This window comes from Chrysochloris asiatica, unplaced genomic scaffold (assembly GCF_000296735.1).
Source record: "Chrysochloris asiatica unplaced genomic scaffold, ChrAsi1.0 scaffold00222, whole genome shotgun sequence".
In the NCBI taxonomy this organism is placed as follows: Eukaryota; Metazoa; Chordata; class Mammalia; order Afrosoricida; family Chrysochloridae; genus Chrysochloris; species Chrysochloris asiatica.
The window spans coordinates 2,009,422-2,031,742 of NW_006408740.1; the positions used below are offsets into that span (position 1 = coordinate 2,009,422).

General features: G+C 39.9%; 1 protein-coding gene and 1 pseudogene across 1 annotated transcript in view; both read left to right on the forward strand.

Annotated features, from left to right (window-relative positions):
• The first annotated feature begins 14,304 nt into the window (after positions 1 to 14,304).
• Positions 14,305 to 22,321, forward strand: part of PRDM10 (PR domain containing 10) — a 103,851-nt gene continuing 95,834 nt past the window's right edge. The window contains exons 1-3 of the mRNA XM_006873085.1: positions 14,305 to 14,373; positions 17,925 to 18,089; positions 19,854 to 19,913. Coding sequence (XP_006873147.1) covers positions 14,305 to 14,373; positions 17,925 to 18,089; positions 19,854 to 19,913 — 294 coding nt within the window. The remainder of the gene's footprint in view (positions 14,374 to 17,924; positions 18,090 to 19,853; positions 19,914 to 22,321) is intronic.
• On the forward strand, positions 20,105 to 21,229 carry LOC102828224 (annotated as a pseudogene).

Sequence of the window (22,321 nt, forward strand, 5' to 3'; positions counted from 1 at the left end):
TCCTGACAATGGCTTCAACCACTCTGTGGATGTTACTCTTATTTGAACAGATCTTGAACACACAGTACACTTCCAGAGTGTAAGCACAGGGAAAGTAACTAGTGTTCCTTACAAAAAGAGGCAGACAATACCAATACAAAGGCAGATCCTTTTTTGAGTTAGTTCCCCGACTTGAAAAGGCTGTCTGGGCCTTTTTGATCTCTTGATGATGACTCTTCTACTTATACCTCACTTTGTACTTTAGGTGAGGGACTCAAAGGGCCTTCCTTTCCTTGATTTCCCCTGGCTAGATATTCTATTTAGATGGGATGGAAAGCTCTGATATGTATGCTCCTATGCGTAGTGGTTACGAATCGGGCTGCAAACCTTAAGGTCAGTGGTTCTAAACTACCAGCCGCTCCGCCGGAGAAAGATGAGGCTTTCTACTCCCGTAAAGATTTACACCCTTGGAAACCCTGTACAGGGTCGCTATGGGTCGGAACCGACTCAATGGCACTTAACAACAACAACAATGTGGCACTATGAGTGAGGGACTCTGAAAGTCCCTCCCACAGCCATTTTTAATCTCCTGTTTGATCCCCTACATGGAGCCCATAGTAAAATTTCTCATCAGACCACAGGAGAAGGGAAGTGGTTACACATTTTGGCACCAACTCAGAATGGTACTTTAACTCTGCTCACAAACATTAGGTCTCAAAGGGGGTGTAGGTAGGGGCATGGGGATTATTCCTAGGGCTCATCAAGCCCACCTCCCAGGCAATCAGTTGGGGACTCTAATGTATTTGCATATGTATAAGTGGTGCTTGACTGTTTTAGAAAACAAAAGCTACCTTGATTACAAGGAGCTCTGGTAGCGTAGTGGTTACAAATCGGGCTGCGAACCTTAAGGTCAGTGGTTCGAAACTACCAGCCGCTCCGCGGGAGAAAGATGAGGCTTTCTACTCCCGTACCCTGTACAGGGTCGCTATGGGTCGGAACCGACTCGACGGCACTTAACAACAACAACAACTTTCAAAAAGGAGTCCTGGTGTGATGCTGTAAGATAAGCACTGGGATGCTTACCACAAGGTTAGCAAACCCACAAACCTCCAACCACAAACCCACCATCTGATCCTTGGAAATCCTATATAGGGTCACTATGAATTAGAACCAACAGCACTTAACAGCAATAACATTTTCAGAAACAACAGACAAAAGGCCAAAGTGAGATTTTTGTTTCACTTGAAGTTTCTCAGCCTCACACCTGGAAAGATTGTTGGAGCAGAAGTTTCAGCTGAGAAGGGCCTAGTGATGGCTGGGAACCTGGCTAGGGGACGACTAGTGGGTAAGGGGAAGAATTGAGAGCAGAAGTGTAGTCATTTTGAGAATTTAACAAAATAATGGAGTGCTATCTGAGACATCTCCCCCATCCCACCAACTCTCCAACCCCACACACTGTACTTCTCTCCTGTTTGCAATGTTAGTGGTTGCCTAGGTTTGGAACTTGGTTTCTCTTTGTGTAGCTTCTGAAAGAGAAATCCCCAGACAAATAGGCACCAAGAGAGTTAATCCTTTTGATATGTTTATCAGGATATCTGATCACCTGGTGAACTGGTGAATGCCAGAGTGATAAGATTGTAGACCATCTGCATGTATGAATATTGCTTGCAAAAGATATTTCAGAAGGCACCATCTGTCTTTATTGTGGGTGTCTCAGCTTCCTCATAAGAATGTTGTTTATTGGTCCAGTGGTGAGGATTTTTGTTTTCGTTACATTGAGATGTAATCCATACCAAAGGCTGTGGTCTTTGATCTTCATCAGTAAATATTTTAAGTCCACTTCACTTTCAGAAAGCAAGGTTGTATCATCTATGTATCGCAGGTTGTTAATGAGTCTTCCTCCAATCCTGATGCCATGTTTTTCTTCATGTAACCCACCTTCTCCTATTATTTGCTCAGCATACAGGATGAATAAGTGTGGTGAAAGAATACAACCCTGTCACATACCTTTTTTAATTTTAAACCATTCAGTGTTCCCATGTTCTGTTTGAACAACTGCCTCTTCTTGGTCCAGGTAAAGATTCCTCATGAGCACAATTAAGTGTTCTGAATACCCATACTTCGCAATGTTGACCATAGCTTGTTATGATCCACCCAGTCGAAAGACTTTTATAGTCAGTAAAGCACAGGTAAACATCTTTCTGATATTCTGTGCTTTCAGCCAAGATCCATCAGCAATGATATTCCTCATTCCACAGACTATTCTGAATCTGGCTCGAATCTTTCAATGTATGCTTGCAGCCATTTCTGTATTACCTTTAGTAAAATTTTACTCACATGGGATATCAAAGAGATTGTTTGATGATTTCTGCATTCCGTTGGGTCACCTCTCTTTGGAATGGGCACAAATATGGATCTCTTCCAATCAGTTGGCCAGATCATTGTCATCCAGATTTCTTGGCAGAGATGTGTAAGTGCCTCCGGTGCCACCTCACTTTCTTGAAAGATTTCAATTTTTATTGCATCAATTCCTGATGCCTTGTTCTTTGCCAATTCCTTCAGTGCACCTTGGACTTCCTCCTTCAGGATCATTGGATCTTGATCATATGCTAACTCTTGAAACGACCAATAAACAACATTCTTATCAAAGGAGAAAAGATTGAAGTTGTCAAGGACTTCATCCTTCTTGGATCAACTATCAACACTCATGGAAGTAGTAGTCAAGAAATCAAACGACGTATGCATTAGGCAAATCTGTTGCACAAGACCTTTTTAAAGTGTTGAAGAACAAAGATGTCAGCTTGAAGACTAAGGTGCGCCTGACCCAAGCCATGCTATTTTCAATAACCTCATATGCATGCGAAAGCTGGACAGTGAATAAGGAAGACCATAGAAGAATTGATGCTTTTGAGTTATGGTGTTGGAGGAAAATATTGAAAGTGCCATGGGCTGCCAAAAGAACCAATAGATCAGTTTTAGAATCAACAGATCCGTTTTGGAAGAAGTGCAGCCAGAGTGCTCCTTGAAGCCAAGATGGCCAAACTTTGTCTCTCATAATTCGAACATATTGTCAGGAGGGACCAGTCGCTGGAGAAGGATACCATGTTTGTTAAGGTGGAGGGCCAGAGAAAAAGAGGAAGACCCCCAACGAGGTGGATTGGCCAAGTGGCACCTTCGATGGACTCAAGCGTGGCAACAGTATGAGGTTAGCCCAGGAACGGGCAGTGTTTTGTTCTGCTGTGCATAAGGTCGCTATGGGTCGGTACCGACTCCATGGCACCTAACAACAACAGCTTCTTCATAATAAGGCATTTGTTTTGTTTGTTTATCAGAGATGGTTTGTGAATTTGGATTCAATAGCTCCAGGGCATCAGACATAAACTTTAGATCTAACTGGATGAGGTCTACAGGATTTATTAGAAGGAATTCCAAGAGGGCAAAGTGTAGAGGCTGTGGTATACTAGCTATTCCACTGTTTAATTAATTCCCAGCCTTATATGTAGGGAGTCCTTGTGTGGAGCTGTGGGTTAATGCACTGGACTGCAAGGTCCCTTTGAACCACAGGTTGGCGGTTCGGTTGGAGGTTCGAGCTCAGCAACCACTCCTTGGAAGCCCTATACAGGATCGCTATGGGTTGGACCTGACTCGACAGCACTTAACAAGAGCAATTTATATGTAGAGAACGTATAAAATGATTTTCTAATTGCTAAAGTAATACCTTGATAAATGGAGAAAATAGTAAAGCAGTCAAGGATTTCATTTTATTTGGATCTACAATCAGCCCTCATGAGAACAGTAGTGAGAAATTCAAGCAACATATTACATTGGTCAGCTCTTTGTTTTTTTTTAATGTTTTATTGTAAATTATATGATAGTTTACCTGGGAGAACATTAGTTTTACATTCATCCTATAGTATATCATTTCATTGCTATGGTTACAGTCCCCTCCATGCATCATCAACCAACCAAATGGTATACACTACAAGCATGCACCTGGTCATCAGCAAACAGCCCCTCTCCCACTCTGTGTCTAAAGTCCCTAACAGCTCCATCTCTCCACGTCATTGTCTCTGCCTCCATCTCAGGCATCACTGCTTCTCTGAGCAGGGTCCCACTCTCTGCTCTTCTCCCTTGATGGTCCCAGGGACCTCCGCTCTTAGGCTGAAAAGTTAATCACTCCCTTCCTTGCTAAAAAAGTCTACCTCTACAATTCCATCCCTCACTATTGGTCAGCTCTTGTTCAAAAGATTTCTTTAATGAGTTAAAAGGCAAAGATGTCACTTTGAAGACTAAGGTGTACCTGACCCAAGCCATGATATTTTCAGTTGTCTCATATTCAGGCAAAAGCTGGGCAAGGGATAAGGAATACCAGGGAAGAATTGATACCTTTTATTTATGGTGTTGTGAGAAATAAATTCTCAAGATGGTCCATCTTTAGGAATAAGGGGAGAGTCCTGGTGTGGCGCTGTGGGTTAACGTGCAAGACTACAAAGCCATTTGAACTGCAAGCTCGGCAGTTCAAGCTCACCAGCTGCCTCTTGGAAATCCTGTACAGGATCGCTGTGGGTCAGAATGGACTCCATGACACTTAACAACAACAAAAACAGCAGGAAATTGCTAGACCAGACATAGATTGTTAATTAACATAGCAACAATGGCCTATGTATCTGGGGTATGTGAGCCAGACTGAATTGGGGGAAGGAGAAAGAACCTGTTCCATGACTAGGACCTTTAAATAATAATGCTACTATCAAGGGAAAGTAGGCAACATCCTGGAAAGATTATTAACCTCATAGTACTCAGTCAATAAGGAATCTGGGTAGGGACTTTCTCAAGCTAGGAGAATAAAATGCTTTGCAAAATGCCTGCACAGTATGTCTGCCCATGTCTTCTGGGTTTGGTGGCCGATTTTGCAAAATCAAATAAAACAGCCTCACTCTCGCTAAAATGAGTACAGATTGGATTTCCTGAACGTTTGTCTGTAGGCATTTATGATAACTCATCGGTGACCTCGTAGCTAAGAGGGACTGAGGCAGTGTCCCGGGTATCGACAACATTACTCATAGTGTTGGTGAAGAGTAATTAATATGTGTGGACTGTCGGAAGAATGAACAAATAAATCTTTCTTTGAACAAGTACAGCTGGAATGTTCCTTAGAAGCTGTGAGAATAAAAGTGGGTGACTGAAAGTAGGGCTCAGAGCAAGAATCACCACTTCAGGTATAAGAGCTTGCTCTGAGACCTGCTTCAGGCCGGGGCCATAAGAACAACCAGGCATGGCTAGGCAAGTCCCCAACAGAATATCTTAAGAGACACAAATGCAGGGTAAAGAGCACACTCATAAAACTGTCACAATTGAAGACTCACAGGCCAGGTGGCCGGAACAGATAACAGATAAGATGAGGCCGGCAGGACTGGAAAAAGTCTTAGTACTATAGGTTACTTATGTGATGTTATGTTTAAATCTATTGGATCCCGCGGTTTCTGAATGCTCCATTGGGTAAAAGTTGTAATCCTAGTTTGCATATCCCCCTGGCATGGTGTGTCCCAAAACCCTATATAAGGTGTAGTTTGTGAACTGCTTGGGGTCGAGCTTTGGTGAGCTGATGCTGTAACACTGTTTTAACACTGCTGTAACACCGCTAAACACTACATTGCCAGCCGCCACTCGACCCTAGCATGCTAGCTTGAATAAAGCCCGCCTGTTTTTGCATTATCTTTGTCTCTTGGTCTCCTTATTGGTTGGTGGTCTTGGACCCTAACAAAGCAAGGATGACTTTGTCTCATGTTGTTTGGACATGTTACCAGGAGGGACCAATCCCTGGAGAAGGACGATGCTTGGTAAAGTAGAGGGTTGGTGAAAAAAGAAGAGCCTCAGTGAGGTGGCTTGCCAGAGTGGCTGCAATCATGGACTCAGACACAGTAATGATTGTGATAACGGCACAGGAAGGAATAGGCAGTGTTTTGTTCTCTTGTACATAGGTTCCTTATGTATCAGAACCCACTCAACAGCCAAGTGACAGCAATTGTTAAAGCCTTTTATGGTCTTTCGTATAATTTTGTAGTTGTCTTTATGTAGCTCTTTATGTTATTTGTAACATTTGTTCCTTATTGTTGTTGTGGTTTTTGAAGACCTATCTTAAACTTGGCTGAAAGCAGAGATTACTAAAAAATGTCTCCCTGTCCTTCATTGACTATGTGAAGGTCTTTCGATGGTGTGGATCATAGCAAATTATGGTTAAAATTGTAAAAAATGGAAATTCTAGAGCACTTAATTGTGCTCACCATTCCAACAGAGCAAGGGGCTTCTGTGTGGTCGAATTTCAGGAATGGTGTGCATCAGGGTTGTATCATTTTATAATTTATTCCTTTGTTTCCAATATTTTTGCTGTATTAAAAAAAATGACAGATATATTGAGGTATAATTTTCATACTCTGTAATTCACCCTGATTGTCTTTTTATTTTTGTTTAAATTAAAAATAAATAAATAAATAAGCCAAACCGGTTACCATCGAATTGACTCTGACTTACGGTGACACCATGTTTGTCATTGTAGAACTGTATCCGTAGGGGTTTTCAGTGACTGATATTTTGGAAGTAAATCACCAGGCATTGCTTCTTGCTTCCAGCCCTGAAAGCCGTGAGGGTACTCAAACTGCCAACCTTTTGGTGAGTAGCAAGTGCAATAACTTCAATATCTAGTTAGTCCATATTTTAAAGTTGTACTGCTGCATAGGAAGAGTTCTTGCAAACAATTAGGTACTGGGGTAATACCCAAAAGCTTAGAAATTCTGTGAGAAATTCTCAAGATGATCTGTCTTCAGGAATAAAGGGCCACAAAATTGCTAGACCAGACATAGATTATTGATTCACATAGCAACAGGGACCTGTGTTCCTGGAGTATGTGAACAGGATGAATTGGGTGAGGAGAAAGAATCCATTCACTAGGAACTTTAAGTAAGAATACAGCCATTAAGAGTAATGCAGTAGTACCATTGTAAAATAGACACTTGAGGGGGAGTGAAAGAAATAGCCAGAAATATGACCATAGAAAGCTTTTAAGTCCGTAAGTCTGTCTGCCTATAACTGATTGGAATACCTAAAATGGGGCTACAACTTGTCCAGTGAAGGATGCTTCCTGTGGAATATTTGCATTGCATAAGATCATAGTGGAATCCTGAACCCCATCCAGAATCTTCTGAGATGGGAAATCTCCACTTGAAAGGACAAGCCTAGAAAGGCTAGAAGAACAGAAGATACTTCTTGAAAGAAAGACCCGACAGGAAAAATCCAAAACAATAACGGCAGTCTGACTCACTACTACAAGAACAAGCAAATTGCTTGCCCAGGAGACATCAAGGTAAGTGGTCGGGCTCCCTCAGGGCAAACCCCTTCCAAGACTAAGACTAAAGGGGAATACATGAGCAGACATGCTGTCTGACTGGTGACCACGTTGGTCACCGATAAGGGGAAGTGATGGAAAAACAGCAATGACCACGTTCAATAGATTCCTTTGAACCCAGGTGGAGACCTGGTTGGCCAGCAGTATGGCAAGACCTGGCGACTCCTGGGCCCAGAGACAATGACATAGCCACAGAGGACTAGAGTGGAGAGTCAAGTGTCCAGCTGATAAGAAGTGAGGGGATATGCACAAGAACACCCACACTTGCAAATAATACCCACTTGACCTGGCTTCAACGAATGAATGATCAGAACTCAACTAGAAGAAGAAAGAAGAGGAAAAAAAGAGTAATCTGATACAATTTGATGAAATTGACATACACCTATGGATGCAGTAGCTCAAAAGAGGGAACAAATCTTTGTAGCGAGGATCATTCCCATACACAGGGTCGATAGGGATGGGCAACTTGGACATTGACTACCCAAAATGGGGCGGGGGGGGGGGGGGGCTACAAAGGCAAGAAGTGACTGGCTTACAAGCTTTCAAGAGGGAGCCTAGATCCAGAGTGCTTGAAGGAAGGTAGAATCTCCACTGAGTGGTATCCAATCTGTCTGGGCAGGGCTGATGAAAGGAGATGCGGCTAGGACTCTTGTGGTACAATAGTGAATAATTGCCATCAGGGCTGACTGTGAGGGTTGTAGCAAAAGTAGGGGAGTGGTTGACATTACAGTCCAGTAGTGGAGGTCATTGGTACTATCAAGGGAGAAAAGCCTAGTGCGGAACCCTACCCAGAGAAACAGTGATGCCAGAGATGGAGGCAGAGAAGATGACTTGGAGAGATGGAGTGGCTCAGGACTCTAGACCCAGAGAGGGAGAGGGGCTGTGTGCTGACAACCGAGGGGGAGGCTTGTGGGGTGTACCCTTTGGTTGTTTGAGGATGCATGGAGGGTATTGTAATCATAACAATCAAACAATATATGACAGGATGAATGTAAAGCTAATGTTCTCCCGTGTAAACTATCACGTTGTTGTTAAGTCATGTGGAGTCGGTTCCGACTCATAATGACCGTGCACAGGGTTTCTGAGGCTATAAATCTTTATGGGACCAGAAATCCTCATCTTTCTCCCGCAGAACAGCTGGTAGTTTTGAACTGCCGACCTTGAAGTTAGCAGCCTGATTTGTAACCACTACGATACCAGAGCTCCTTAAACTGTCACATAATTCATAATAAAAACTTTAAAAAGTAATGGCAAAGCGCAAAAAAAGAAAGAGTAATGTAATAGGTGGTGTCCAGAGAAAGATTGTTAACCCCATAGTAGTCAGTCAGTGAGGAACCGGGGAAGAGACCCTCAGAATAGTATATATTTCTTAGCCAGCCAGCCTGTGTCCTCTCGGGTGGGTACCTGATTTTGCAAAATCGAATAAAGAAAGCCTCACTCTTGCTAAAATGAGTACAGATTGGATTTCTTGAGCTTTTGTCAGTAAGCACTGACAGTAACTCCTTAGTGACCTCATAACCAAGAGGGACTGAGGCAGTATCTGGGGTGTCGACAACGTTTCTCACAATTCTAGCACACCCAGAGACAGACACATAGGAAGAACCTGGTGACCTGCTTCTGAACAGTTGCAGACTTGAAAATGCTGTGGAGCAGTATTTCTGCTCTGACACACATGGGGTCACCAGATGTGACAGTTGGCACTGTGACAACTGGTCACTGTATAAGAAAAGCAGGATTTAAAAAATAAACAGTTTTGTTGCTGGTGGGTGCTGTTGAGTGTGTTTCCACTCAGAGAAACTCTGTGTAAGATAGAGTCCAACACCGCCTGCGCACCATGCTGATGAACAGTGCTATGTTTGAGCCCATTGTTGTAGCCACAGTGTCAGTCCTTCTCCATTAGGCTCTTCCTTTTTACCCTTGACACTATTGTTGTTGTTGTTAAATACCGTTGAGTCGATGCTGACCTATAGTGACCCTGTATAGAGTTTCCAAGGAACCAGCTGATGAGTTTGAACCACCAACCTTGCAGTTCAAATGACTTTGCAGTCTGACGCATTAGCCTACAGTGCCACACCAGGACTCCTATTTTGCCTACCATGATATCCTTCTCTATAGTCTGATCCCTTCAGTTAAGAAATCCACAGTTGTTGGTAAGTGTCATCGACTTGGTTCTGACTCATAGCCACCCTGTATAGGACTCCCAAGGAGCGGCTGATAAGCTTGAACTGCTGACTTTGCAGTTCAAACTGACCTTGCAGTCCAGTGCATTAACCTGTAGTGCCATACCAGGACTCCAGAACATGAGATGAAATCCACAGTACATGAGGTAAAGTCTCACCATCCTTGCTTCTAAGGACCATTCTGGCTATCCTTTGTTCAAGAAGGTTTTGTTGGTTCTTTTGGTAGTCCATGGCATATTAGATATTCTTTACCAACATATTAATTGAAAGGCATCAATTCTTCTTGGGTCTTCCTTATTCATTGTCCAGCTTCTACAACAGTTATTTTTATTGTGAATTGAATGAAGGTTTATAGAGTAGATCATCAGTTGCTTTTTTAACGTTTAAGAGATCTTTGGCAGCAGATTTGTCCAATGGAATTTGTTGTTTAATTTCCTGATTGCTACTTCTATGGGTGTTGATTGTGGATCCAAGAAATTAAATCCTTGGTAACTTCACTATTTTCTCTGTTTATCTTGATGTTTTTTATTGGTTCAGTTTTAAGGATAATTGTTTTCGTTATGTTGAAGACTGTATGTAGTCTTTGATCTTCAGTAAATGTTTCACTTTCAGTAAGCAAGTTTATACTCTTTGCACATCACGAATTTCAAATTATTCTTTCTCCAGTCCTGATGCCACATTCTTCTTCTTCGTACAGTTCAGCTGCTTGGTTTATGTGACCCGCATATGGATTGACTGCAGTCCTGGTGTGGCACTGTAGGATAAGCACTAGGCCACAAGGTTGGCTTGAATCACAAGGTCAGCGGTTCAAACTCACCAGCCACCCCTTGGAAACCCTATACAGGATCGCTATGAGTCAGAACCCACTTGAAGGCACTTACAGCAACCACAGTATACAGAAAGAATAAGTATGGTGAAAGGATACAACTCTAACGCACACTTTTCCTGATTTTAAACTATTCAGTATTCCCTTGTTCTTTATGAACAACTGCTTCCGGATCTATGTATAGGTTCCACATGAACACAGTTAAACGTTCTGAAGGAGAACCTTCTTCATAATGCTATACATAATTTGTTATGAGCCACAAAGTCAAATGCCTTTGTAAGAGATATTAATGTGGTTGTTCAATAATTTCCACATTATGGATTTCTTCCTGTCAGTTGGTCTTCCAGACATCTTGGCATAGATGAATAAGACCTTCTAACCTTGCATCTATTTGTTGAAACATCTCAGTTGATAATATTCTGTCAATTCCTGGTGCCTTGTTTTTCACCAGTTCCTTCAGAGCAACTTGGACTTCCTACTTCGGTACCATTGTATCTTGATCATTTGCTGCCTCCTGAAATTGTTGATGTGATGTGTAACGTGGATATGTAAGTCTTTATGGGAGCAGAAAGCCTCTTCTTTCCCCTGCAGAGCAGCTTGTGGTCTTGAACTACTCATCTTGTGGTTCACACTTCAGTGCTTATCCTACAAAGCCACTGTGCCCCCACATGTGTGTGTAGATATGCATATATGTGTATATATAAGCATTTATGTAACTGTATGCACATCTACAGAACCCTCGTGTGGTACTGTAGGCTAAACACTAGATGGTAACTGCAATGTTGGCAATTCAAATGCACTAACTGCTCTCAGAAACTCTATACAGGGTTGGAACTGACTTGACAACACACAACAACAACAACATGCACATATATAAGAGAGCTTCAGAAAGTTTGTGGAAGAATTTCATTATCTTCTCATTCCTTTTTAACATGAACTTTTTGAAGCCTCTTGAATTCATATACATAATAAACTGCATAGAAGACACATTAAAGGATACTTTTGAGATACAACCAAATACCTACAAGATTAATTTTCTAGGTTTGAAGGATTAGGATCGTAGTCTCATGGAATATCTGTTTAATTGGCATAACATAATTCATAAAGTTAGTGTTCTACATCCTAATTTTCTGAATACTATCTGTGGACTTAACTGTTTGTGAGTGGTCATCTAAGATACATCTATAGGTCTCTACTCATGCACAATGAAAGAAAAAGGAGGAAAATCCAAGAGTCAAAGAAGAAACTAGTCTATAATATAGATAGTCTGTATGAACCACAGCCTCATCTACCTTGAAAACTACATGGTGTTCAGCTGCTTTGACTAGCCTCTAATCAGGACTTCAATAGATGGCCATTGAAGAAAATGTGGAACAAAACTCAAATTTCTAATAACAAAGCAAAACACTTCCCCTGGAGGTGGCAGGGAAAGGCATGATTTGGCAGTAAAATCAACAATGTGCATGTTATTTGCATAAAAATACAGTAATGCATTGTTACCCGTAATTCTATGCTCCTTTAAAATAATGTCTTTATACAAGGCTAAAGAGGATAGAGGTAAATAGTGATATATATACAATCTTGGAACAATGATATTCTGCCGGTAGATACATGAATAGAGACTCATGCTGAATGGGAATGGGAAGAAGAGTGGAATGTGTGTATGTGTGTGTGTGTGTGTGTATGTGTATATATCTATATCTATATCTATCTATTGCCTTTGAGTTGTGGTGTTGGAGGAGAATACTGAAAGTGCCATGGACTGCCAAAAGAACCAATAGATCTGTTTTGGAAGAAGTGCAGCCAGAGTGCTCCTTGGAGGCCAGGATGGCTAAGCTTCGTCTCTCCTACTTTAGACATATTGTCCGGAGGAAACAGTCGTTGGAGAAGGATGTCATGCTGGGTAGGGTGGAGGGTCAGAGAAAAAGAGGAAGACCCCCAACGAGATGGATCAGCCAGGTGGCATCATTGATGGACTCAAGTGTGGCAGCGGTAGTGAGGTTGGCCCAGGATCGAACATTGTTTCGTTCTGCTGTGCATGGGGTCGCTATGAGTCGGTTCCGACTCAATGGCACCTGACAACAACAACAACATATCTATCTATAGATATAGATAGATATATATATACACATACGCACACACACATACTGTATATGGGTTATATGAAGAAAAATGTGGCATTGGGATTGGAGGAAGACTCATTAACAACTTGTGATATGCAGATGATACAACCTTGCTTGCTGAAATTGAAGAGGACTTAAAATATTTACTGATGAAGATCAAAGAGCACAGCCTTAGGTGTGGATTACATCTCAATGTAAAGAAAACAAAAATCCTTACCACTGGACCAATAAACAACATTCTTATCACTGGAGCAAAGATTGAAGTTGTCAAGGACTTCATTCTTCTTGGATCAACTATCAACACTCATGGAAACATCAGTCAAGAAATCAAATGACGTGTATTGCATTAGGCAAATCTGCTGCACAAGACCTTTTAAAGTGTTGAAAGCAAAGATGTCAGCTTGAGGACTAAGGTGCGCCTGACCCAAGCCATGCTATTTTCAGTAACCTCATATGCATGTGAAAGTTGGACAGTAAATTAGGAAGACCGTAGAAGAATTGATGCTTTTGAGTTATGGTGTTGGAGGAGAATATTGAAAGTGCCAGGGGCTGCCCATAGAACCAACAGATCTGTATTGGAAGAAATGCAACCAGAGTGCTCCTTGGAGACCAAGATGGCCAAACTTCGTCTCTCATACTTTGGACATATTGTCAGGAGGGACAAGTCGATGGAGAAGGATATCATGTTTGATAAGGTGGAGGGTCAGAGAAAAAGAGGAAGACCCCTGGGGTCAATGAGATGGATTGGCCAAGTGGCAGCATCAATGGGTTCAAGTGTGACAACAGTAGTGAGGTTGGCCCAGGATCGGGCAGTGTTTCGTTCTGCTGTGCATAAGGTCTCTATGAGTTGGCACTGACTTGATGGCACCTAACAACAACAAATGTATATATTTATAGATCCCACAGATTATTAAGAGTTTGAAGGGGATATTTGTACATGAGTATTTACCTTTCCTGCAAACACAACTGTGATTGTGGTGGAGCATACAGCAAGCAAAATGATGACAACTTCTTATATATTATCAAATATCTTGAGTCCCAGGAGAAACCATTCAATTTATATAATGTAGTCCACAAAGACAGTGTTCTACATCGTGCTTTGGTGAGTAGTGACTGGGCTATTAAAAGCTCATGAGTGGCTGTCAAAGGTGCAGCTCATGGTCTCTCCATGTGCAAAAGAAAGACGAGCGATGAGAATTGAAGATGCTTGGAATCAATTAGTCCAAGCGACTAATGGAACATGTGAACATCAGTCCCCTGCCTTATTAACGTAACTGCCTATAATCCTGCCTATTAATATCATTTGTTGTTGTTGTTAAGTGCTGTCGAGTCGGTTCCGACTCATAGCGACCCTGTATAGAGTTTCTGAGGAGCCGCTGGTGAATTCCAACTGCCAACCTTAAGGCTCAAACAGACTGCATGCAGTCCAGCGCATTAATGCTCAGTGCTATGCCAGAACTCATTCTTCCCCTCAGGAACTAAGATAACTACCCATGTATTTTTATGAGGATTATATTTTATACACATACATACACAGTGAGTGCAGAGAATATAGCAAGCATGTAACGCATTGTATTATTATTGCAAATAATTTGTCCATTAAAAAATCTTTTCTTCTTAAAGCTATAATTTATTAAACATATTTATCTACTTAAAGTCCTGATTCCTATTCTTTCTTTTTCAGGTAGAGGGACCATTTTGTCACTCATGAACACACATGTGGTAGAGAGATGACTGTAGTCTGCCCCATGCTGCTCTAGATGCCTCTGACTTGGAGTGCCTAGTGGAGAAAAGATGGATTCCAAAGCTGAAAACTCACATGTGTGGTCCACGTCTGCAGAACATGAACAGAACACTGCACAGGTGAAGAGTGGTCTTTGCTAGCTTTGTGATGATAGCTGTTATTTAGTTGGCTACAGTAAGGTGGTAGCTAACTGCTATAACATAAATACCACAAATGGCTTTAACAAAGCAAATTTATTTTCTTACAGTTTAGGAGACTAGAAATCCAATTGCACCAGCTCTAGGGAAAGGCTTTCTTTCTCTGTCAGCTCTTAGGGAAGAACCTTTTATCTTTTTGCATCTATGGGCTTGGTGTCCCTTGGAGGGACATTAATCTACCTCTTTGTCTGAGAGGTTCCCAAAGGACACACTGTGTTCCTGGCTCTTTTTCTTGGTACTGTCTGCTTCTTTAATCTCTTTTATATCTCAAAAGAGATTGACTGAAGACACAACCTGATCCTGTAGATTGTGTGTCTCATTAACATTAGGAAGTTAGGATTTATAACACATACAGTCATTACATCAGGCTACAGAATGGAGGATAATTATATAATACTGAGTATTGTGGCCTAGCCATGTTGACATATATTTTGTTGTTGTTGTTAAGTGACATTGAGTTGGTTTTGACTCATAGCCACAGGGTTTCTGAGGTATATTTTAGGGGACACAATTTAATTTGTGACACAGCAGAAGAAATAACAGCTACTCTATAGTAATGAATAGTTAGGAGTTGACTGACTCAAAGAATTTGTACATAAAGATTAGGCAGTATTTCAGTATTAGTGTTATGTCATGATGGTTCACTAAAATGTAAATGAAGAGCTAAACTACTACCTCTAGGCTTCTCTGCCTTTTCTGCAATGTATTGCTGTCATCTGTTTTATTTTATGTTGCTTGCACTATAAACCTCAATCTGTAGTTTGTCCCTTTTATGTCGTGTTACCCAGCATAGGATTTTGATTTTTCTTGTGTAATAAAGCACAATGTATGTCTGTAAAGGGAGTGACTTTTTCTTTTAAGTCCTGAATGTTAGCCTCTGAATTAAAGTTGTCTCATTAGTAGTCAGCAGCTTTGGAAAAGTGTGCCACGGATGATCTCTGCCCTTCACATTGCCATCAGAACCAGCAAAGACAAAGGTCTGCATTTCAGATATAGATTTAAATTTTGAGAAAAGTCAGAACTAATGTGGAGCCATGTTTTATATGTGATCAAAGTATAAAGCTTAATTTTAAGCAAAAATGGTATTAGGATGAACTAATAAAATTGATCATCTGGTATGATTTAAAAGTCTGAGTTGGAATGTTGCTGTTACATGCTGTAGAGTTGGTTCTGACTCATAGCGACCCTGTATAGGGATTCTAAGAAGTGGCTAGTGGGTTTGAACTGCCAACCTTGCAGCTCAAACTGACCTTGTGGTTCAGCACATTATCCTGCAGCACCACACCAGGACACTTAAAAAAAAAAGAAAAAGTTCCAGAGATGTTTTCAGTAGAATACTTAAGACTGGTGTTTTGTCTCCCAGAGAAACAATTCTGAAGGCTATTTTTATGTTTTATAGCTAGATATTTGGGGTATTGTGTTTATAAATCAAAATGTAGCCTGTCAAAGCATAAAACAAAAAGAAGCCTGGTTGTGACACTCCACTTGACGAGTGTTCTCGTTAGCAGACAGTAAAGTTTAGGTTTTCTCCTTGCATCTCCTCTCCTCAGTTGTTCCTTTACCTGGCTAATGATTCTCATTCGGCAGAGTACTGAGTGTTAAACAGCCAAGATGAAGAACTTGGATATCTCTTCTCTTCAGAAAGTGTTTTTTTTGTTATTAGTGAACAAATCTAAATATAACGCCACAAAATTACCTTAAAATGTGGTGAAAATTGAACAAATATAAGGAGGTTTCAAACTTTATGAAAAAATTCCATTATCTTTTATTACAAAAACTTTTTATTGTGAATCAAATGAAGTTTCACAGAGCAGATCATCAGTTTTACACTCAATAAGTCATATACTTCGTTTCATTTCAATGATTGCAGTGTTTCTTGTTTCCTTTCTTTTTCTATTCCAACTCTTATGAATTCTATTCTTAGATAAATGCTAGCCTTTTAATCTTGAATGGCTGACCATTCTATAGTGTACATACTGTAGTAGTGTTGTTGTTCCACTGTCTATCAACTGCTTGGCTGAGTTCAGTTCCAGATCTAAAGGGTGACCTAGGGCCATGGTCTTGGGTTCCTTCTAACACAAGATCATCTTGGGTTCCTCCTTTCTGAACAATAAGCCTGATCGTTTTTATTTATTTTTTTAACAAAACTGAGTTTTGTTCCACATTTTCCTTCCACTCTATTCTGAGTCTTCTAATGTGATTCCTTTCAGAGCAGTTGCTTGTGATAGCCAGGCACCATCTAGTTCTTCTCATCTCAGAGTGATGGGGACTGATTCACATGCTCCCATTGGACTAATTGTTTCCAAACATCTTCAATTTTCTTCACTTTTCTTTACTCTACACAGGGAGAGACCAATAGTTGTACAAAATGCCATTTTTTTTTCTTTCTATGAATTTTTTGAAGTCCTCTTATAAGTCTGCTATACAAATTGTGTCTCCATGGACAAACTGAATCTATGGAGATACTGATAGATATAAAGGTAGAAGTTTGCTGCATTTCTGTAATGCTTGCTTGCATGTGGTCTGAAGGTTTCTTTCCAGGGGTTAAATATGTTCATTCCATCTTTGGGATTTCTCATTCACCACTGTAGAAAACTGTAGTAAGAAAAAGAATTAGGTTCAAAGCTAAGCTAGAGTAAGGGTTCTAGTCTAAGAGTGACTGACTTTAGTATCAGCACATAAATTATTTCTCTTCCAAATGTGTATTTTGGCCATCTGCTCCCATACCTTAAATACCAGGCAGTATGCCAAGCTATAGTCTTCAAAAATTCAAACCTCCAAAGCTGACTACTCAGAAAGGATTTTACAACACTTGATTTCTGCTTCAGTTCTTTAGCTCTTGGGAGTGGGAAATTATTTTTACTTTGGTGACAACTGAATCAGTTTTCCAAAACTCCTAAAATTACTTTAGTTAGCGTTTTCAGTAATTTTACTTAGCTGGCAAGGAAGAGTTCTGTTATGTTCACTGACTCTGCAAACATATACTGATATACCCCTCATATGTCCTTTGAGTATGAAATAATTATAGGAAAGAAGGTGACTTTTAAAAAATATTTTTGCTGAAAGGCACTCTTAGTTATAGACTTTTTATGTGTTGAGAGCAATTGGCTTTTGAGTCAGGACCTATTTTTATATGTCACAGAATAATTTATATTTTGTATTTTGGTAGTGTTGTCAGTGAGGATCAGTAGACCACAACCTTCATTCCTGCTTAAGAGGGCTATCTATACTGGACATTTAAGGCAAAGAGGAGTTTACATCAGTTTTCTAACATTAAGCAGTATATCATAACAAGGCTTTTGGTTCCTGTGTCCTAATCACTGTCTCAGTGTAGTTGAGGATTTGTAAGTCCTCATTGTCCTCTCAGTGGTAAATATTCTAGAAAGATACATGCTTAGTCAGGCATGTACCTTTCTGAGATTGCTGATGTTCACAAGAGAAGATTCTATGTACCTGCCTGCCTTTTGCCCCAGGTGCACTTTGTTCCGGATTCTGGAACTGTGGCTCAGATTGTCTACACGGATGACCAGGGTCGTCCACCCCAACAGGTGGTGTACACAGCAGATGGTGCCTCTTACACTTCAGTGGATGGTCCGGAGCACACACTGGTTTACATCCATCCTGTGGAAGCTGCGCAGGCACGTACAGTATTATTTGTTACAGTTTTCTTACCAACTAATTAACTATCATGTATGCTACCTCTGTGCTAGTCCCTGTGCTAGGTATTGGTGATACAGAAAATATTCAGGTAAGAGTTTTGCTCTCAAGGAGCCCGTAACTGACTTAGCAGAGCATACTAGAGGTTATTTATTTAAATTAAATACAAGAATTAGAGTGCTAGCCTCATATCAATTCTTTTCCCCAGTGAAATTTGCTAATTTTCTTAAGTATCAAGAACCAGGCCAAAATGACATTTCATTTTATATAACTAAAGATAGGCCAGAGAACACATATAGATTATTTCAGTTAAACGTGTAAGCAGAGAATTCTGTCAGCTTGTTAACTGTTATTTGTTAGTAACTTACTGATTTGTAGGACTGTAAAGGTGTTTCCTGGTAAAAGCTGTACAATTATAGCTACTCTTAGTTTTTTTGCCAGTAACTTGTAGCATCCATTTTCAAATGCATGACACAAATATTTCCCTCTGTATAAATGCTAGTACTCTACATTGTACAAAGTACTTTTAAACATATGTTTTCCAAAATATAAATACCATACTTTTATAGTAGATTCCTGGTAATAGCATTTTGCTTTCATGCAATATTTAATCAGGATGCTCAAATCACACCTAAGACAAAAAGAACCTCTCCTAATTAATACCTTCCAAATCTATGTAAAGATGAGATAGCCCCGTTGTCAGACTGGTACTTTTGAAATACCTCAACTTGTTTTCAGTCTCCTGCCACATTAAGTAAAAATAAGATAGTTAATGTAATGAATATCCTGTGCTCAATTTTTAGTTTATTGCTATGTTACTAAATACATGAATTATGATCATTTGTATTTGTGTGTGTGTATGTGTGTGCAATCAGAAAAGCATGACACTGGCTGAAATACTTTTCTTTGTTATTCTGCAATCAAAACTAAACCATAGTTCTTATATCCCATAGATTGACTAACAGATTGGGTGAATGAAGGTCATTAAAAAACTGTAGAGGAAAGAATATTTTCCTAGTTTGGAGATAATGATACAGGGTGCTTTGGCTAAAATAGTTTTGATGGTTTCCTTCTCTATTTAGCTTTGTTGCACCATGACCCACATTACCATGTGTTTATAATTACTCATTTTTTTCTATTACGATCCTATGGGCTTTATCTACTACAACAACAACAATAACAAAAGATGGTATGGGACATTATTTCCTATTTCTTTTCCTTCTAGTTCTCTTCTGATAAGGAATGTGTATTTATATTAGAAAGAGTTATAATCCTGTGACTATAATCTTATAATGTGGGTATACACTTGTAATGCTTGTGAATAATGTTTTTTGAATGTCTGTGAATCTCCATCCATTTTCATTTAATCACAAGTCTACTCTTGCCCTACACAGTGTGAATACAAGTGTTCTCATTCATGACCAGTATTGTATGTTTTCATGACATGCCTGTTTAACTAGCTGCTGTATTCAACCTCAAGAAAGGCTTTGCTAGAGAGGAAAATCGTGAAGTTATATTAGACATTTGGGATGCTTAGATTACACATTCTCTCTGGAGCCATTTGGAAGAATGAAAGGCTTTAGCTAAATGTAAGATTGCTATCTTTGTCTTTTTTATTAATGAAGGATTATTACTAGTTATAATGGGAGTTCACTCTAAGAATTGGTGCTTAGCAGTAGGATAATTTTCCCTGTGTAGGCAAGCTGTCTAGAGATCTTTTGATAAGTTGTTGTTTTTTTGTCTAGACTCTGTTTACAGATCCAGGCCAAGTCACTTATGTCCAACAGGATGGTACAGCTCAGCAGGTAAGGAATTGCCTTTGTTGTTTGGAGATCATTCTGTAAAAGTTACAGTCCTCTTGAATGCCTTCCTTAATCTTTCTATACTGTACATTCTCTGAATGTTTCCTTTTTAAGTATTAAGAACATTCTCCAGCTCATTTAATGAAAATAAAATCAAACATAACACTAACATACTCCAATCAGTGTGCATTGGAATGACCTGGTAATAAAAAAGGGTTTGTCAGGGTACTTTAAAAATAAGTTTACAAATACCACACTAGCTTAAGTTCCAAAGAATAATGCTGAGTTTTTGAAGTGTATATATCTTTTTAAATTTGGAGACATTTTAGTACTTGCTCCATTTTTAAATATTGGGGGTGGGAATCCTGTTTTAATTGCATATAAATTTGGTGGCAATCTTCCTCCTTCAGGTTCCTTAAAAATTGTGATTATTCTCGGTTTTCTTTTAAAGTGTTTCTTGCCCTTTCCCCAGATTTCTAAGATATTATTTGCCTTTGAAGGACTTCTTCCTGATTTTCCTCCAGGGTGTAAGAGTGATAAAGAAGGCACAGAAGTTAGTTACTGTCAGGATTGCTCTAAAGAGAATATGAAGGTGAAGCTGGCAGAGCAGGAGGATGGGTGAGCAGTCTGAATGCCAGGGTGGATACCTGTTTTGCTACAGCATTTATAATTGCTATGTGCTTAGTCTCATTTCTACCATCTACATGGCAGCCTCGTTGGCACAGAATTCTGGTACAAATATCAAAGTCTAATTCAAGAAAATTCCAGTGAATTGAACAAAGACATCTTGGATGATTTCATTAATGATGAGAGGCAGATGAAAAGACTTATAACTATGCACTCTTTCAATATAATGGCACAGTGGGATTAGCCCACCAGAAAGGACAGAGTCATCTGATGTGATCACAAAATGCATGAGCTTCATGCTGGAAACCATAGTGGGATTGATCTACTTCGGACCTACCTTTGGTATTGCCAATTCCTTTTACCTTTTGTTAGTCTAGGTTTGATGTGCTTTGGGGCTTTGATTGGACTTTGTGCTTGTATCTGCCGAAGCTTGTATCCTACCATCGCCCTGGGAATTCTCCATCTCCTCGCAGGTCTGTGTACACTAGGCTCAGTGAGTTGTTTTGTTGCTAGAATTGAACCATTCTACCAGAAACTTGGGCTACTTGAGAATGAGGTGCATTTGGATGGTCCATTTGCCTGCGTTGTGTCTCAGCTCCCTTGCAGTTATATGGCTTCTGCTGTCTTCATCTGGGCTGCTCATGCCAACCACACAAGAGTATACCTTACTGATGGCATACTGTGTGGCATGAACAGGAGGCTGCCTGCCTTACAACTGCCATCTTTTTTATCTTTTAGACTGTGGTTTCCCTTGCTTCCCTCCCAATTGGTTTTATTTTTCTATGGTTATACCATTTTATCCTGAAAAATCTATTGTTTATATAGAAATAAATATAAATGCACACACACACGAACACATACATATAGTTGTTTTCCACTAAAAGTTACATGATTGACGCTGAAGGATTCCATCTTTCAAACAAACCCATCTAGATTCATTGTCTAGAGAGAAAAAAAAAGTACCTAGAGACTTGCCACATATGAATGAAAAAAAAGAGAAAGTGACCAAAACAAGTTATGCTATTGTCTGATTACACTTTTCAGTAAAAAGTGTATCTGGTCAACTAGAAACTTGGTGACTTTCAGAAACCTCTTATTATTGTCCTAACTGTTTATTCTGTTGTTGTAGATACTAAGTCTGGAAATTTATCTAAGAGGATTTTCCCATAAATGTTGGCTTATAGCTTCATCTGAAGTGAAATATGGTAGCTGTTTTTATCTATACAGTATCTGGCTACAAAAAAGAAAGTGTTAAGTATAGTGTTTACTTGCAATTTCAACTTTGTAACTGAAATAGTTCCAATTCATTCAGAACAACAGGGTTAATCTTATTATTTTCTTTTTTGTTGCTGTAAGTCCCCTAAATATGTTAGCCACATCTCGTCTGTCAGTTTGTTGTACTGTGGTGGCTTGTGAGTTGCTGTGATTCTGGAAGCTATGCCACAGGTATTTTAAATACCAGCAGGGTCACCCATGACTCCCCCTTGAAACTTTGTAAGCCATCACCTTGTGCCTTTATTGCCATCTCATTTTAGGTAGCCAGTGTCTAAGTTGCCCATCGCTATCTGCCCTGTATACAGAGGGGATAGATAGCATTGATAGTTGATGTGAAGACTCCTTCCCTCTCTGTTGGTATTTAGAGTTACCACCTCTATGAGTATAGGTTAAGTTCATCAAATTGTAGCAATTTACCCTTGTTTCCTTATCAAAAATGGTTTTATTCTTTTTTTTTTTTATCTTCCTCTAGTCGAGTTCTGATTATCAAGCCATCAAGGCTAGATCAA